This window comes from Rissa tridactyla, chromosome 1 (genome assembly GCF_028500815.1).
Source record: "Rissa tridactyla isolate bRisTri1 chromosome 1, bRisTri1.patW.cur.20221130, whole genome shotgun sequence".
NCBI classification, from domain to species: domain Eukaryota; kingdom Metazoa; phylum Chordata; class Aves; order Charadriiformes; family Laridae; genus Rissa; species Rissa tridactyla.
The window spans coordinates 166,725,191-166,744,378 of NC_071466.1; the positions used below are offsets into that span (position 1 = coordinate 166,725,191).

Consider the following 19,188-nt stretch of genomic DNA (forward strand, 5'->3'; position numbering starts at 1 on the left):
ACCTGCGCGGGGCGCACCGCACCGCACCGCTCCGCTCCGCACCTGCCCCGGCGGGGCGCACCGCACCGCACCGCTCCTCGCCTGCACCGCACCTGCACCCCACCGCTCCGCTCCCCACCGCGCCTGCCCCGGCGGGGCGCACGGTACCGCGTCCCGTCCCCATCCCCTTCCTCCTGCGCCGGCCGCCCCGTGCCAGCCCTGCGGGGGCAGCAGCTGCCCCTTTGATTTTTGGGGCAGATCCTCGTTCCCTCCGGTAGAATGGGGCGCTTCACCGTCTGGGACTATGTGGTCTTTGCGGCCATGCTGCTGGTCTCGGCCATCATCGGCATCTACTACGCCTTCGTGGGAGGGGGGCAGAAGACATCCAAGGATTTCCTCATGGGGGGCCGCAGCATGAGCGCCCTCCCCGTTGCGCTCTCCCTCACCGCCAGCTTCATGTCAGCTGTCACCGTGCTGGGCACCCCTGCCGAGATCTACCGCTATGGTGCCATCTTCTGCATCTTCGCCATCACCTATGCCCTGGTGGTGCTGTGCAGTGCTGAGATCTTCCTGCCCGTCTTCTACAAGCTGGGCATTACCAGCACCTACGAGGTAAGGTGGAGTAGAAGGAGCCTTTCCACAGACTTCAGGGAGCTGGGGGGCTTGTCATGCTGGCTTTCTATGTGTCTCCCCTCAGTCTCTTCCTACAAATCCCCATGCACTCATATCTGCCCCACACAGTGGTGCCCCATATCTCCGCACTCCCAAGGGCAGGCTGCCACCTGCTCTGTCCCCAAGTCTGTCCACACTGCCTCCACAGAGAGGAGGTGCTCAACCCTGCTGTCTTGGCTCCGGAGCTGTGCATCATGCCAGATCTGTTTCCTCACTCCAAGTACTTAGTGCAGCAGGTGGATTAATCCTCGTGCAGCTTAGATGGTGACATGTGGTTAATGATGTGTAATTAATATACCAAGAGTGCAAGAGCATCTAACATAGGAACCGGAGTTCTCAAGTCATGCTCCCTCCACATAGGTTTCTAAGCTCAGGTGCTGCTGCAAAAGTCCCCCTCTGGCAGAGTATGTTTGTGCTGTTCCTAGCGATTTTGGGGAGATACCCTTTCCACCTGAGGCTGTTCATACTGGTGAATGTCTTCTCCATCGTCCTTATATAGGGAGGTGAGCAAGTGCTCAGTGTCTGCAAGAGTTTTCTTACTTCTACCAAAGTATGGGTGAGCTGGTCTTCAGCTCAGCGTGTAAGTTAAAGCTATAGCTAGCAGCACAGAGACATCTGGTGTGGTGGGACACATCACAGCTCGAGTCTGACTGTTTTGGGGTGAGGAAGCATCTGGTCAGGACTTTCTTCTGATTTAGAAGGTCTGTGCAACCTGTTTATCTTCCTGCATGGAGATAGTTCCTAGCTGCAGATTTGGAGGCAAATTGCTCTTTTGAGCAAGGACATTGGGAAAGGGGCATTGGTGCAGGTGAAAGTCCTTGGCTAGCTACTTCGGTCTTTTGCATTTTATTACACTGAACAGGGGCGTTGCAGCACTAGAGGCTGAAAACAAGGTCTGTGTTGGTAGATGTAGATAAGAATTCACCAACAGAAATCTCTGGTGATTTGCAGTGTGTTTTAAACTACTAATCTTTGGACTGTCAGTTATGATGATACTTAAAATAGAGCCCTTTTAAATAAAGACTTACAACTATGACTGCAAACTCACTGATAATCTTGGGGTTAAATCAGAGTAATGCACCTATAAAAGATGTACCTTCTATTTGTGGGCAGAGTTCAGAGATTAAACAACTTTTTGTGTCTGTCCAGGGGCTCAGCACTGCTTCCTTGTGTGGACATGCTCACAGATCATGTTTTAAATGCTCAGTTCACAAGTGAGCACTTTGAAATACTTCAGTGTTTGTCTATGTTGACTGAATAGACTGGTAGGCAAAGGAAATCCCTTTTGTGCAACCACACACCCTAGAGGGTTGTTAGGACAGATGGTGGAAAGAAATCTGCCCTACAGCATGACAAACTCATTCAGAGGTTGTGCTGTCCCAGGCTGGACAGAAAAGTGAGGGTCCTGTTTTGCAAAAGGCTAAATTTCCACTTACCGGTAGAAGGTGATGAGCTGCTTTGGGCAGTGCAGCAGGTGACGTTGCCATGGGAGGAAGCTGCTGACCACTGAAAACCTTCTGCCCTCGCTTGCAGCGGTTCAGATGGACACACATTATGCCAGAGTTTCCAAATCAGCTAAGGCTTAGGAATAGCTGTACTGTTTTCTTTCTCTCTCTGATTTCACAACACAAGTGGGTTCTATCGTTTGCTGGTACGTCATTGTGGACTTTTAGGTTGCACTATGCGGAGTCAAGAGTTGGAGTCAATGATCCTCGTGGTTCTCTTCTAACTCAGGATATTCAATGATTCTGTGGTAATACCTCCTGGTCTTTGCCAAGTCACAGTGCACGGCTCCTTATCTATTAAGTGCCTTGAGGCAGCTGGGTAGCACCAGTTTCCATTCTGCAAACTCCATCGTATACAGACTAGCTTATGTCTACTTCACTTGCCCGTGTGTCATTACCCATCAGTGAGGTCTGTAGAGAAATATCAAGTCAAGTTGAAAGAGATATCAGTCAAAGTGACTCTAAGAGTTTTGGCCACTCTTGAAAATGTAAAACTGTCACTATGCCATTTCTGTATCGCTCATCGCTTCACTCTGGTCCTATCAATAATGCCAAGTTTTGATATAAACATTTGGTTTTTCTTCTCTTTTGCAGTATTTAGAGCTTCGATTTAATAAATACCTGCGCCTCTGTGGAACGGTCCTCTTCATTATACAAACGGCAAGTAAACTTCAAAGCTGTTCTGTGGTCCTCGTAGCCACCAGGATTCTTCAGCTTAGTGTAACTGGCTGTTTTCTCAGAACGGTTGATGAGGTTACCACAGTGCATCGGTGGCTGGGAGTGGGAGAAACAAAGCTCTTTCTGCTCCAAAACGATGAGGTGGGGAGGGGATGCTGGGCTACCTGCCCCTTTGGTCTCTGTGTGCATTGTTGAGCAGCTGGAGCAGTCACTTGGCATCAGCACCATGCCAAGAGACGAGCGACCCTTCACTGCAGGGTAGCAGTGTGAAGAGCAGCCGTTCGCCTGCCTGCTCGAGAAACCCACCACGGGTTCAAAATGTAAACATGCCCCAATTATCTACAGCAGCAGTTTTCATCCTGTGATCCACGGATTCTAGGAGTCTGACTAATTCTCAAGGGTCTGTGAAAGGTGACAAAACAAGCTGTCAGGAGCTGTCATTTGCGGTGCAAGGGTTTGTACCACCAGCACTGGAAAAAAACTGGGTGTCTGCAAACTGAGAAGTAGCAAATTACTCCCTTGGGGAATGTTAAACTAAAGCAGTGCCTGCAATTACTGTTGCTGCAGTTTGCTGTATCCAGCCTATTCAGTGTGACCGTATGGGACCACAGCTTTTAAACGTACAGTGAGCATGTGACAAATGCACCAGAAACAAAAATGTGTTCTTTTCACAGTTTTGAAGTGGACTGTTTGGGGAATTCAATGCAAGAATTAATATACAAACAGAAAACTTTTCAAGTTACATGCTTGCTTTTTGCCTGGTTTTGTATTTTTAAGACACACCAGGAGTTACAGGGCAATCATGCTTGCACCAATAAGATGGTGGTCAATGCAGTGCTAATTACTTACTTGAACAGTGCTGCTTAGCTGGCATTGACAGATAATAAGACCATACTGAAGTAGAGTGCTAGCATGCATGAATCCTGACACTGTTTCACCTGCAAACACGAAGACATCACAGTTGCATGCATTGGAAGAAGCCAAGCATAATCTTTGCTTGTGAAGATCAGAAAAATAATTCTATACAACTTAAATATGTTCCCAGGGAAATTAACTAAAGATCTGTAGGTGTCTTTCTGTGCCAAGCACTAACAACTTAACTTGAATAATGAAAAGAATAGCGAGGAAAGGAAATCCCCCAAGATTTTAGTGGTGTAATTTTAACTGTTTTGTGAATATTGGCATATGTTTAAAAGAAGAGGAAAAACCAAAAGGATATGTAGTAATACAACCTGAAAAACCACTGAAGTAGTGGAAAGATTGTATCATCACTCCTGTTTTAATTTACACAAAAATGTGATCATACTTGTGACAAATTTTAATTTCTGATGGTTCAAAGCTTCTGGCACTTGTTTGCTGCATATGAGAAAACCAATTTCTCATGCTGAATCCCTGAATTAGCAGGACTTGGGAGACCTGGGTTCAATTGATGGACAATTAGATGGATAAGGAGTTGGCTGGATGGTTGCATCCAGGAGTTGCAGTCAACAGCTAGGTGTTCTAATGGAAACTGGTAATGAGTGGTATCCTGCAAGGGTCTGTACTGGGACCAATACTATTTAATACCTTCATTAATGACAGAGATAGTGGGACTCAGTGCACCATCAGCAAGTTTGCAGATGACATCAAGCTGAGTGGTGTGGTTGATATGCTAGAGGGAAGGGATGCCATCCAGAGGTACTTTTACAGGCTTGAGGAGTGGGCATAATGTGAACCTCATGAAGTTCAACAAGTTCACATGCAAGATCCTGCACCTGGGTCAGGGCAATCCCCAATATCAGTACAGACTGGGGCATGAACTGATTGAGAGCAGCCCTGCTGAGAAGGACTTGGAGATACTGGTGGATGAAAAATTGGACGTGAGCCAGCAATGTACGCTTGCAGACCAGAAAGTCAATCCTATCCTTGGCTGCATAAAAAGAAGCATGGTCAAGGGAAGTGATTTTCCCCTTCTACTCCACTCTTGTGATGCCCCACCTGGAGTACTGTATCCAGTTCTGGGGTCCATCACAAGAAAGACATGGACTGTTAGAGCAGGTCCAGGGGAGGGCCATGAAAACAATCAGAGGCCTGGAGCACCTCTCCTATGAAAAAAGGCTGAGAGAGTTGGGATTGTTCAGCCTGGAAAAGGGAAGGGTATGGGGAGGCCTTATCACGGCTTGTCAATAAGTAAAGGGGGCTTATGAGAAAGATGGAGAGAGACTCTTTACCAAGGCCTGTAGTGACAGGACAAGAGGCAATGGTTTTAAACTGAAAGAGATTTAGGTTTGGTGTAGGGAAGACATTTTTTGCAACGAGGCTGGTGGGACACTGGACCAGGTTGTCTGGAGAAGTTGTGGATGCCCCATTCCTGGAAGTGTTCAAGGTCAGGTTGGACAGGGCTTTGAGCAACCTAATCTAGTGGAAGATGTCCTTGCCCACAACAGGGGAGCTGGACTAGGTGATCTTTAAAGGACCTTTCTCACTCAAACCATTCTATGATTCAGCAGCCCACGCTGACGGTCACTGTGTAGACAGGAAGTCAATCATTGACTGGGCTTGGCATGTGTCAGTAGTTGGCTGTGAAGTGATGCAGCTAGTTCTGAGGAGATGTTCCCCAGGGACTAGTCAGGACTGGCATCTTTCTTGGCATACAATCTGTGTATGAAAACCTGGAGAGGACTCATGGCACCAAGAGAAACAAACGTGCCCCCACAGGCGAGGAGTAGTACACAGGCAGGAATAGCTATTTCCCCAACGGTCCTACCATCCTTTCTGATGTGTGCTTGTATCAGGTGTGGAGCAAGGGGCCAGGGCAATCTGGTCATGCTGGGTGAAGCAGCCCCTCCATACTAATTTCCTCCCACAGCTGGATTACCACTTACTCCAGTTACCTCTTGGCTCTCTGCCTAGCATAGCCACTGGCCATGTGGCAGCACTCTGCCACAGGGACTGGATTTGACCTGCTCAAAAGCCACAGCGAGTGATCCACCAGTTAGCCATCCTGCTCTGGTTTACCGCCTGTGCCTGGGGCAGACCGCACACTTGCGGGAAGGGCAAAGGCTTGCTGGATGTCGGATGACATGTGATTCTGCTGCTTTTCCATGCCCAAGTCCCGCCCCTGTAAATCAGGGCGTCAGAAGAGTTCAGTCATGGAAAGCTGATGCAAGCCAGCTCAGGACCTGACTGTGATTTAGATCCTTTGAATCAAGACCACCGACATTCACAGAAGTTGTCTACACATGGAAGGCTGTATTCCCTTGAACTGTGCCACATCTGAACTGGTCCTAGTAGTACAAGGCAGTAACAATAGTAGTAAAAAGGCAAACAGGATTAAAAAATATAGACAAAGAAATTACAGAGGCTATCAGCGTATGAATCCCATTGTGCCCTTAAAAGTGGATGGTGTAGCTCCTTCATTTGTCTGTATCTTTCCTATATTGGGTGAAAATACAGGTGTGCTGATAAGCATGCATGGCATCATTTTACAGGAGTGTAATCCCTTAGAATGCTATCCATAATGACTAACTAATGCTGTAATTTTTGTTCTTACTCATGTGCAATATAGTTACATACTGAGAGGCATATTGATCCCAAGACTGAGAAAAAAAATTGTAATGGATTCCTTGGCAAACCATGCGTAAACCTCATCAACTTCCTTCTGCTTTTGTTTCTGCCATATAACTGCAGTTTTAAAGCAATAAAACAAGTTAATTATAAAAGCCAGGAAAAGCTGAAGAGGGATTTGGTATTCAAGAGTCAGTGGTATTTGTTTTAAGAACACTAGGCTGTGAGACTGCAGTGCTGGTTAGTCTCAGACATTCATTTTCTAACAATTGGAATTATTTCTTGGCTGTTATGAATTTAGGAAATATAGGCTGTATAAATGCTTGAAGAGAAACCATCTCCGAAAGCGATCACCTTTTCCGGGAATTTACATTTCTTTTGATTTTATATCTTTTTTTCTCTTCTAGACTTTATACACTGGTATTGTCATTTATGCTCCAGCTTTAGCACTAAATCAAGGTGAGTATACTGCAACTGTTATATTTTTTTTTACATATAGTACTGGTATGGTTTTTTGGTAACACACACCTAAAGATATAGCTCAAGGATTGACTGTGAAGTCTTCTATTGATCCCGCTGGGAACTCTGACAGAAGGCCTCCCAGTTGTAATCCCTCGTCCCTTAATCCTTATGTGTAAGGAATTATAGAAGAGGCTCGGGGGAAAAATCTGCTCTCATCTACTCTACCTCTCATGCAGTATGCTTATGTCATGGCTACATTCAGAAAAGTTAAGAAGACTTAAGTAAATTTTGAAGGCAATGGAGAGACTAAACACGTATTTAATTCCCCTGGTTAAGTGTTCTTCTTCAAGAGGAGAGTGAGGCAAAAGTTCTGTAAATATGGGTTTGGGATGCCTAGAACTGTTTAACTCTGCCTATCATTTTTCCTGGAAAACCAAATCAGCAGCAAAGAGATCTTGAATTTAAGATGTTTGTTATGATATTTACAAAATTAAATATTTCCATTTTCTACTTCAAAATGACTCTTTGCTTTGAAAACGAGACACGTTGATTTTTAAAGGGGAAAAAAGCTTTTATGTGGAGCCAAATCAAACTTTTAATCTGACACAATTAATTTGTCCACTTGGCAAGAAAAGGCAATAACAAAATGCAAATAAAAAATGAATCATTTTGGCTAGAATGAAAATCACGCTTGTTCGGTTTGTTGGGTTGTATTTTTTTTTTTTTTGCTTGTTCATTGAGCGAAAAGGAAGAAAAAACCTAACACTGTCAGCATTGGTTTCCTCCAGTGTATAAGTAAGTCCCATGTTTCATGTCCTTGATGTTTATATTTGCCCTGCAAATACATGCTAAATCAAGCTATGACCTAGCTGGCTCCCACCTAGCAGCAATGATTGTTGTTAGTTTTGTTGCAGTGTTTCTAATTAGCCTGAGCTGTCTGTTGGGGAGCCCCCAGTGCCCTGCCTGGCAGCACGCTGAGCGTGCCAAGCTGGGGCAGTGACAGCTCGTGTGCCAACCATGGCACAGCGGTGTTTGGCGTAGCCATGCTATCACGTTTACCTAAAAGAAAGAAGAATAAAAGGCAGGTTTTTAGTCTGACACATTTCTTCCAGACCATGCATGAACCACCTTGCATCCGTGGAGCATCCCCATGCTTTTTGCTTGCTTCAATCCTCGTCTAAGGACTCTGTGGGACTACCCAGGCTTCAAGGGAGGAAATGTGTTTTAAAACCTTTCTGAGTTGGGGCCTACAAACATATTGGATGTGTTGATCGGCAGCATTCACACTAAAGACAAAGAGCTGCTTAGATCCTGAAATATATCTTAACTTTTTAGCAGTTTCCAACATTTGTAACAACCGTTTCATTTTTAGAACTGATTAGGGTGAATCCCCTGGTTTAGACACACAAATCTTTTCATTACCATTTTTTATTACCTCCTACTTCTGCATTTAACTTATTTCTAGGTTATTTTCAACAACCAGATTGGGGGTGAAAAATCGACCTCAACTGTTTTGTGCCCAATGCCTCATTCACACTGGTGCCATTTCCTTCTCTTTCAGTCACTGGCTTCGACTTGTGGGGTGCAGTGGTGGCGACCGGCGTGGTCTGCACTTTCTACTGCACGCTGGTACGTGGGCCCTTCGCCTGGGAAAAATCTCTGTTCCTTTCACCATTCATATCAAATATGGAGTTTATCGGAAAGTAACCGAATAGCCAGGTTGCCCCATGGGAGTACATTTCACTGTGTAGCTGTAGCCACAGGGCCGTATTCACCCAGGGACTTCTCTGGATGCAAAGGTAGCCACGATGTGACTCAAACCTTTTCTGGTTTGTTACATTCCGACTTCTGTTGTTGTGGAAAGAACAGCAAAAAGATAGATTTCCCTTCCTAAAAATCCTCCTGTAATTTTTCTTCTAATCTAGTAGGGTTTAGCTGTGTAATTGGTCAAGCACCTGCTTACTGCAACTATAGTGGTCCTGTCTGTTATTCAATAGAGCCACTGAAAATAGCAAGTGCCACATGAACAGATTGGTCTCTAGATTACTGTTAATTGACCAAGTGTCTAGAAATTATTAAATGGAACCTTAGTGACAAATTTATTTGTATGTGTTGGATTAAATCGTGTGTATTTTTATTCAGATGAATGGTATGCCTTCTAGAGTTAGTGGTACTGTATATGTATGCAAGATGAGCACTGTTTGCCAATTTTTCTTTTGATACAAACTTCTAAATCAGGTTATGTGATGAAGGAAATACTGGATTAAACTATGTGTATGGCCAAAGGAAATTCTTGTGCACTTCCAAAAAGGGCCAGGATGTCCTGAATAGGTTCCAGGATGCAGTTCCTGAATGCTCCAGTACAGAATTATTTCTATTAAGGAAGAAGATGAAATTAATCTGTTATGCATAATACGGATAGTAACATTTCTCTTAGTTGAATGTGGGTGCACAGCGAGAGTGCTGCTGCCCTTTTGTATCTGATACCCGCTGTTCCTCATACAGGGTGGTCTGAAAGCAGTGGTGTGGACGGACGTTTTCCAGGTTGGAATCATGGTCGCTGGATTTTCGTCTGTGATTATACGAGCTGTGGTGGTTCAGGAGGGAATTGGACGCATTGTAAATGATTCCTACTATGGAGGAAGATTAAACTTCTGGGAGTGAGTCTGTACTTGCAGATGATGTGCCTCTTTATTCCTATAAATGGAGCCCTTGTGACTAACTACGCAATTAAATTGCTACCAAAGGAGGAGGAGGGGAATTGTAACCCCATTTTTATATATTTTTAAGCAAGCCTGCCTAGTTTGAGGGATATTTTTTAGGTATTTTAAGGATACGTTTTGGATTCCACTGAAAGTGAATGGTGAATAGGAGAGGACAATCATATTAATATTTGTAATTTGCAAACAGCTGATTTGGCATTTCAGCTGCTGAACCAAAACATCTGGGAAAATAATAGTTTTTGTCTCATCTGAAAAAGGGAAATGGTTTTATTTTCCCTGAAAAAAAATTCAAGTAGTTTTAATAGTATTTTACCCTAACTAATCATAGCCTAAAAATATAATTTTGCAAGGTCAAGAATATTAATTCTGACAATGTTGAATCAAAAAATACTTCAAGTGTTAAAAAAAAGTTACTGTGCTTTTGATGAGAAACTTCACCCAGTGCTACTAGTGAAAGTTTAGTGTGGCAAAGTTTTGTCCATCAGTTCACTATACTCATCAGGTTTTCTGTGAAATTCTTTACCAAGTTCTTCAGTCAATAATTAATTTGTGGGTACTTTTTTTGTTCTTCTTGTGAACAGTCATTTTTTCTGTTTGGCTGATTTGCAGTGGTGGTACTGCATTGCCTCTTCCCCCAGTCACAGAGTTCACAGGTGGGAAGAGAAAAGGAATAAAGGCAGGTAATAGGTGAAATAATATTCCATTGTTCACAAAGAGAAGCATAATTTAATGCTATATTAGAGTGCGATTTAAAAAATTATGTATTTATGGTCATTCAAAATCTGTTGTTCACTTAGAGCTAAACCAGCAAAATGTTTTACAGAGGCTCTGTCCACGTTCTCAAAGGCTGGGTGTGCAAACACACCTTTATATTGGTGTCAGATTGATGTCCCTCTAGATAAGCAGGCATATTAGGCTTTTTACTGGAGCATCATTTCATCACAACACTCACAGGCATCATTCAGCTTTAGCTAAGACTGTAGTTTATAGGCAAATAAATTATTTAAACTTCACCTTTGGACAGATCAGTGTGTTTCGCTACATCAGGATTTCAGCTCTGAGTTTTAAATTTGTTTTCCGTGAGTTCAGATTTCATGTACCTGAATGTTCAAAATCTGGCCAAATTAAGAGAGTTTGTATTAGAACAAGTATGAGGAAATTTTTTCTCCTAGCCATTAAGGTCTTCTCATAATGAGAAGATTTTCATATTCTGATTTTGTTTTCTCTTTTCCCTCTCATATTGTAGCTTTAATCCCAATCCTTTGCAACGGCACACCTTCTGGACGATTGTTATAGGTGGGACCTTCACATGGACTGGCATATATGGGGTCAACCAGTCTCAAGTACAGAGATACATCGCATGCAAAAGCAGGTTCCACGCAAAAATGTAAGTCTGCCTACAGCAACTTTTAATGTCTGAATTCAGCAATGATACTTCTTTATAAGGGGGATTTTTTTAAAAGGAATGGTTTTTGTCTATATAAAACCCATTTGTAAAGGCTAACAACTTTTGCCTTTTGTTTTGTGGACCAGGTAGAAGACAAATTGGCACAATAAATACTGGTATTTGAATTACATATAATTGCTGTAACATTGAACTTTGTGCTGGTATTCTTGCATAAAAATAGCTGCCTTAAGTTTATATGCAACCTAAAGACCAATATATTATATATAGTCCTTGTGCTGAAGCCATATCAGGACAGCACCTTGAATTGCTACTCTATTAAACCTAAATCATTGTGCAGCAATTTAGCCTAAGTAAAGACTAAAACTTTTTTCCATACTGATTAGTATAGGCACGAGAAAGTGCAGAAATGTTTTATTCAGTATTAACATACTAAGGAATCACACATTTTGTTTTCATAATAATTATGAATCTTTTTTTAGGAATTCACTATGGAAGCTGGCAGAGGGTTCTGTTTTCCTTCAATTTAAACATTTCTGATGAGCCTTTACTGTAGAATAGAGTATACTTACTAACTCTATTATCTTACCTTTATTTTTAGTATCATTCCAGTAGCCACAATTCAGGATTTAAGAATTATTAGCGAGCTCATAAAGTCCATTTAGAAGAGAAATATATAAATGCACATCGTAACTATAGTCCCTGCAAATTCTCTAATAACGTGACATACAGAGAAGGAGTTTTATGAAGTCTTTCACTTCATAAAGTCAGCAAAATACCCACAAAATCACGCACAGTTTAAAACAAATATTTTGGTTATGGCAATAACCTGTTTTTCAGCCATCCACACTGCAGACAGGAATGAGCTGATGCTTGTCATCAGCCACATCTCCAGCGTACAGTGCCACATCTCCAACACACCACGTGCCTTCTCCGCAATCTCTGGCAGGTGGCTGGGTGCCAGGTTCTTGCCACTGCAGAGGCAGGACGTGCATCCCGCATCTGCAACGCTGCCTGGCATGACTGTGTATTGGAAAACAGCCGCATACATTGTACCAGATTTGTGTGCCGGCGAGGCTGTTCTTCCTGACCACCTGCTATACTTAGGGCTGTGCTCCGCTCTCGCACCCTCCCTACCCTCTTTGTAAGGAGGGACACTTCCAGGGTGTCCCAGAAGCAGAGTGTGGCCAAGGGGAATCTGGCACCATGGCAGCTTCTGGGCAGATGTTCTGAGCTGTTGCAGCAGCTTTGACCAGCGTTGGAGGGTCTCTGGTTCTGGAAGGGTTTGGATGGGATTTATAAGTCATAGCATATTAGTGGTGGCATAGCCTTAATCAGTGGAGTCCTTTCCTACTGGCGTGGGTGGCTGGACTCCACGACATCTTGTCTGTGCCTCAGTTGTGCAGGGAATTTCCCCTGCATGGAGAAATCATTTTGTATAATGGTTGCAGCTTGTCACAACTATAGACACTACCATTCTGTTTCTGTGGTGATGGTCTAGTTCATTAGGAAATGTAATTAAACACATCTGGCAAGTCACATTGGTGGCCTGCACCTCTTATTGGCATTTAACCTGTGCACAGAACTGTGAAATGATATCAGGTCAAAGTATAGAATCACAGAATGGTTTGGGTTGGAAGGGACCTTAAAGATCACCTAGTTCCAACCCCTCTGCCATGGGCAGGGACACCTCCCACTAGACCAGGCTGCTCAAAGCCCCATCCAGCCTGGCCTTCAACACTTCCAGGGACAGGCATCCAAAACTTCCCTGGCAACCTGTTCCAGTGTCTCACCACCCTCACAGTAAAGAATTTCTTCCTAATATCTAATCTAAATCTCCCCTCTTTCAGTTTAAAACCGTTACCCCTCGTCCTATCACTGCACTCCCTGGTAAAGAGTCCCTCCCCAGCTTTCCTGTAGGTGCCTTTTAGGTATTGAAAGGCTGCTATAAGGTCTCCCCGGAGCCTTCTCTTTTCCAGTCTGAACAACCCAAGTAATAGGGTTTTGTACCCCTGTGGCATTTACTGCAAGGCTTTATAAAAGGCAGCACAATAATAAATCAGAGCTGAGAAAATAATTTTTTCACAGATCCCAACTTGCAGTTTTTGGGCAGGCCTTTAACAGTGGCACAAGTGTAGGAATTTTTTCAGGCTTTGGGGAAGGATTTCACCCCATTAAAGAAACACACCAGTAGGTAGGAGCACACGCTGTCATCCTCAACCAGTAACTAGGCAAATTGAACATAATGCTCACATATGAACAATAATGGGCACTCAGAGCAGGAGAGCTACATTTTCAGACAAAAATGGGCTGCTAACACATTTTTCTGTACTTTCCTTTCAAGGTCATCATCTGGCATGTTTCAGTGCTAAAATCTTAGAGCTAGCCCGAAACAAACAGGCGAAAATAAGCCTTGTGCAGTCACAGTGCCTACTTCACCCAAACTCCACCCCATGTTACTCACCCAAAATTAATGCGAACGCTTACCTCCAATAGTGCTACGATTATTATACTCCAGTGCTTAGTCATAGGGTGTACCATGAGCTGGGATGTAAATCAGAGGAAAAAAACGAGCTTTCTTTTCACTGTCAAACACTGATGCAGTTTAAAAACCAGAATTGCTGGATTCAGACAAACAATTTCTTTTGCTTCAGTGTGTTTCTCTTGACTTTCTAATCTTTACTACAGGCTATAGGCTAATACTGCTATTATGTTTGTTCAAAAGGTTTGGATTGATTTAACTCATTGGTTAAATTTTGTGCTAAATCAGCTTATATCAAGGTAGATTATGCCAATACAGGAACAGCTTCAGATAAATGCAAGACATCCAACCAATATGTAAGCATCTATAAGAAGAGGACTATTTAATTTTTACCAAATTAACCTAGAGAGAAATTCAAAGAGCAGCTCATTCTGTGTTTAGACTGTCCCTAATTGCAAATACAAAGCATAAATGCATAGTTTCCCCTACTATGTGTAAATCAGCTTTTATTTATATAGGTCTTTTTTAAGAGTTTACATTGTGCTTGGCAATAATTTTTCTATGGTAAAAACCTTGATAGTTCAACTAGTTAATCTACATTATGCCTTTCTGAAAATGTCCATTTCAATGCCTAACAAGGCCTATAAAGTTAGGTTTACTTCTTTGTTCATCCTGTTGGTCCCTTAGAGCAGTCCAAAGGCTGGTGCCCCATACCTTCTTGGGAACTGAAAGCACTAAAAGGCCTCCTGAAGCATGCGAGCATGGATATAATTGCACAGAAAGCAAGGTCTTCCCAGCAGAGATCTTAGCAATTGGCACAGGTCCAGGTGATCTGTCAGGCAGTTAGATCATGATCAGTGGATGGTAAGCAGATAACCAGGAGGCAACTGCTGGAAAGGAACACTGTTTTTCAAGCGCAAGCTCCCAGTGGGTGTGTTTGCTTGAGCTGACCAGCCTAGGTGAGAAGAACTTTGTGACTCAGGAGTCATCAAGAGCCGACAAACATTTGAGAAGATGGGGTAGTTAGATGGAAGGGAAAAGCCCTCAGTGGGCCAGGAGAACAATTTGGGTTTCACTGCCAATAGAGGCTGCCTGTTGTGTGTGGCAAAAGTAGCATTAATGCCTGATGAAAACACATCTCTGCTCTCAGTGTTAGCTGAAGCTCCCATCAAGACATGGGGAGATGATGGGGTTACTGGAGCATACCAGGCTCAAAATTGTTTAGTTACTGAAGGGGAAGCTCTGGAGTCGGTGGCAACCTCCTGCTCTCTGGAAGTGGCAGCTGTAGGTAGTTCCAGACCAGGTCCCAGATCCCAGTGCCTCATTGCTGCCTCCCATGGAGGCTGTCCCGGGAGGAAATAGGAGATTTGTTGCTTCACAAGGGCAACTCCAGCGTTGTGTAAGCGTGGCACTGCAGCTCCAGAGGCAAAGGAGCGCTGGTGCTGACTAAAAGGTACCCCACACTTTGATCTGGGGCACCCCGCCTTACCAGTCCGTCTGGGGCTTGTTTTTACCAAGGGGTGTGGTGAGGGGGGAAGAGCGTCTCCTTGCCAGCTGCCTGCGATGCACGACGCGCGCACCTGATGAAACGTGGGGATTGCCCTATCGCTCCCATCACCTCCCGAGCAGACTTGGCCAGGGGACGGGCACTCAGACCATACCACCAAAACCAGAAATGTAATTTGTATACTTAAACACATGATCTCACACCGGGTGAAATGCTGGGAGCCATATTGTGACTCCCTTTCCAGCGGGCAGCCACCAGACGAGGAGGTCCCTTTGGCTGCAGGCACGGGCGCTTGCTCGCCTGTCCCCAGCGGGGTCTTGTAGGATGTCGAGCTCTAACATGGTGTTTCTGTGTGTGTTGGTGCAGGTCCCTCTACATCAACCTGGTGGGCCTCTGGGCGATACTGGCCTGCGCGGCCCTGTGCGGCCTGGCCCTCTACTCCATCTACAAGGACTGCGACCCGTGGACGGCAAATCAGGTGTCAGCGCTCGACCAGGTAGGGCCTCGTGTTTCAGGGGAAGGTGGTGAGGAGGCATCCTTCCTGTGCAGCCATAATAACCAGACCAGCAGGGGTTCAGGAGCCAGGGGGTTGGGAATAATGACATGCTGGAGTGCCCTTCAGGTGGCATATACCTGGAAGAAGGCTACCAGTGGACAATTCTTTGCTAGTGATGGTGCATCCTTCCCTCCTTTGGAAGCTGGGCCATCAAACCATGTTGTACCATGCTACGGAGAAACCACCTTGTAACCGACAGTGGTCTGGTCCCTAACTAGGCCCTGAGCAGCAGATTTACCCAAGGAACAAGAGCTCTGGGAGCCCATAGACTGACCAGAGTCTTTTTTTATGTGTGTGTTTATGCCTGGGATAATCATACAAGCTCTGGATAACGTCCCATGGACAATAGCTGGAAAGCCAGGAGAAGAGCACAGACAACAGAGTACCTGAGGCTGGATCACCTGGTCTTTAAGGGTAGAATAAAATGAGATACGGACAGCCAAGGTGGAAACCTGGAGGAAATTAAGTTGTTCCTGTCGGTCAATTTCTTTTGTTAGAAACTGGAAGCAAGATACTAAAAAGATCAACCTGTTGGTGAAAAAAACAGTTCACAGGAAGATAATCTTAAAATTCCTATCTCTTTGCAGCACTCAGATCTTCCAAAGGTCAACAAATGACACGTGGTTTCCAATAAGGAAATTGTTCTTAGGTACACAGAGGTTATTGGACTGTACCTAAAAACATTTTTGTGGAGTCAGCAGCAGACATAAGCATCTACTGTGGCACCCAAGCCCAACGGAATGATGTACAATACAGACTACCTGCTGCCCAGCACTAGTTTCCTATACCATCGTCACTGGAAAGCAAGCCTGACAGCACGGCTATGTGCTCACCTCTGCTAGGTGGTCTGAACAGACTTTGCTCTGTCTCAAGTGGATGTTTTAGGATTTTTTTTTTTTCTGTAGAAAACCAATAAATAGTGCAAGGTGGGACGGTTCAAAATTGGAACAGCTGGGCAGAATGCCAGCAAGAAGGCTATAACAAAAATAATAAAGTGACAAAAAGAAAAATTAGAGCAAGATAGTAATATTTCTCACTCTCTGGATTTTTCAGCTAATGCCATACCTAGTGCTGGATATTCTCCGAGATTTTCCAGGAGTGCCAGGGCTTTTTGTGGCTAGTGCCTACAGTGGGACATTAAGGTAACTTAATAATTTGGAACCTAGTGTCTTTTTTTTTTCTTATTTGTTAGAGCTAAAGTTACATTTATACTAGAACTTTTGCATTTCATTTCTTTGTCTAGCTAATTTTTGTGCTTTATAAAAAGCACTATAAGATCTTTTACGATGCAGCTTAAAAATCCATAGTTTCCAACAGTGGTGTTGTGAGGTCCTAGGACTCAAAGCTGTGTGGAGTTCCCCACTAGCAACGTGAGGAAACAGCTAGCCGCACATGATGTACGGCACTAACAAATCCTCCTCTCTGTGCTTTTAAAGCCTCTCTGCTATAGAAATTTTTAAGTATTATAAGTGCTTGGTTATGCAAAAGACCTACGGTTTGGGGGAATTTCCTACTGCTCATCTTTAATTTTCCAGTTTCAAACCTGCATAACTTTAAAGCCATCTCCCTTTCCTTATCACTGATCTTTAGAGTCTTGTTTACAAAAGAGTTCCTGGACTTCCAGTTGTCTTGAATGAACCTCGGGAAAAAAACAATCACTATATATTTTTACTGAAGGAGACAAATCAATCCACTTCTATCCCATAGTGGGCAATGTTTTGTTCAGCTTTCCCAAGGAGCATCTTTTAGGAAACATCGCCTCTCTTGAGGACGGCTCTGAACAATAGTAAGCAGATACAAATAAGGAAACTTATGTGATACCAGCATAATTTTTTTGTTCCAAGTACTTACAGCTACAAAATAGAGGGAACGGCCAGGATATTTGCTTTTTACTTGCTGAGGAACTGTTAGTAGCTTGCGAGAGCTACACATAGACACAAAATCACCTGGCTGGCTTTGTGCCTTAGGAGTACTGGTTTCTCTGACCCCCATAGGGAGCCTGGAATAGTTCAGTTTAGACTAGATGCCTAATTTTTCAATGACTATAATTAGATTATCTGAATCCTCCTCTGAGAGTGTATTCAAGGTGATCAGTGACCTGCATGTAGGAATTTTACCTACCCAAGTATATATATATATATACTGTGTAGATCATTTGTATATATATCACATATACCAGTAGCATTTACAGCTTAGCCACATGTAATAGATATTTTCTTTGACTTCTCCAGGCCCATCTTTTCATCAAGATTTGCCTTGTCTTTACTAAGAGCAATTATTTTAAACAATTTCTGTAAGCTATTAACTGCATCACCTAGAATACAGCAGTTATTTTAGTTTTCTGACAGTGTTCTAGACAGTGGCAGTTTCTCTCTGCTGGTAACATGTCTGTTATCTATGATTTCAGCTTCTAAGATAAAAACATTGTATAAATCTTGCCTTCTGTAGTACAGTGTCCTCCAGCATCAATGCTCTGGCTGCTGTGACTGTCGAAGACCTCATTAGGCCGTACTTCAAATCCCTCTCTGAAAAGAAGTTGTCATGGATTTCCATGGGGATGAGTATGTCTGGAAAAATATCTTTTCCACTTTTGTTTTACGAAGTGAGGGCTTGATTCAGATCTCGCTTACGGCAGTGTAAGTCAGGAGTAAGTGCATTCTCACCAATAGGACTACATTGGCGCAATACTTGGGGGAGAGGAGATCAGCTGTGTAGGTTTTACACAGAATGGGGAACAAGCTATTTAAAGTGTGCGTAAGGGAAAAAAGAAGCCATCTTTTTTAATCTTTAAGCAGGAAAGATGCACTGCATCTCTATTCAGTATTGATCTGCCATACTACAAAGCCAAATGTCTTACACTGAAACACCTGTTATTTTTCTTCCATCTGTCAAAAATTAGAAGCATAGGAAAAAATTTTGTAATGAACCTTCTGAACTGGGTGATACGTGAGCAATAGCATTGTGTCCCAATAAAAACTTCACGTCTTTTCTGACACACTCTCAGACCCTCAGTCTGTTTAGCCCCTCTGTTTAATGTAGCTCAAAGAGCGTCAGAACTAGGCTGAGCAGATGGTTTTAATCTCTGAAGTGCAATCGCCATCTCTGCTAATTTTACTGTCTGTGACCAGCTGCAGGTGTAGCCCAAGACAGCATTTGTAGTAAGAGTGGAAAAACCAGAGTCCCAACATGGTGTCATAGCCCATACCGGTGAGCACAGCAGACTGGTGGCAGGTGACAAGTATTGAATATTTTCACTTGAGAGCAGTTTCTTAGACATTATTGCAAAGAATGTGTGTGCCAAAATTGTTGTTGGCCTTATCATGCGTTGGCTGACACATCACATTAAACAGTGGGATTAATCTATTGCATGTGCAGCGAAACTCAGCAGGGGTGGAGGTGGAAAAAACAAATAAGCTAGTGTTACGGGTCCTGGGAAGAGAGACACTATGTCCTGGTGACCTGGGATGTTCTTTGTCGCGGTGCCAGCTCCCAGTAATCTGCCAGCATTCACTTTCTTGCTCCGAAGACTTTAGACTGAGAAGCAAAAATCATTCCCTTGAAATAAGGATTATGACACAGGGGATTAGCTGAGAAATATGAACAATACATGTGGTATTGCCACTATGGCTAATCCATATGGCTGCCATTTATTAACTAATCTTTAGAAATACAC

At 43.6% G+C, this 19,188-nt stretch overlaps 1 protein-coding gene across 3 annotated transcripts in view; it reads left to right on the top strand.

The window, feature by feature from the left end:
* Positions 1 to 215: 215 nt before the first annotated feature.
* SLC5A8 (solute carrier family 5 member 8) overlaps positions 216 to 19,188 on the top strand; it is a 29,544-nt gene continuing 10,571 nt past the window's right edge. For all 3 annotated transcript variants that reach the window (XM_054187904.1, XM_054187906.1, XM_054187903.1), the window contains exons 1-9: positions 216 to 591; positions 2,751 to 2,816; positions 6,788 to 6,839; positions 8,404 to 8,471; positions 9,348 to 9,502; positions 10,812 to 10,952; positions 15,326 to 15,455; positions 16,569 to 16,657; positions 17,964 to 18,076. In XM_054187904.1, the coding sequence (XP_054043879.1) occupies positions 259 to 591; positions 2,751 to 2,816; positions 6,788 to 6,839; positions 8,404 to 8,471; positions 9,348 to 9,502; positions 10,812 to 10,952; positions 15,326 to 15,455; positions 16,569 to 16,657; positions 17,964 to 18,076 (1,147 nt within the window). In that variant the 5' untranslated portion in view covers positions 216 to 258. The remainder of the gene's footprint in view (positions 592 to 2,750; positions 2,817 to 6,787; positions 6,840 to 8,403; positions 8,472 to 9,347; positions 9,503 to 10,811; positions 10,953 to 15,325; positions 15,456 to 16,568; positions 16,658 to 17,963; positions 18,077 to 19,188) is intronic.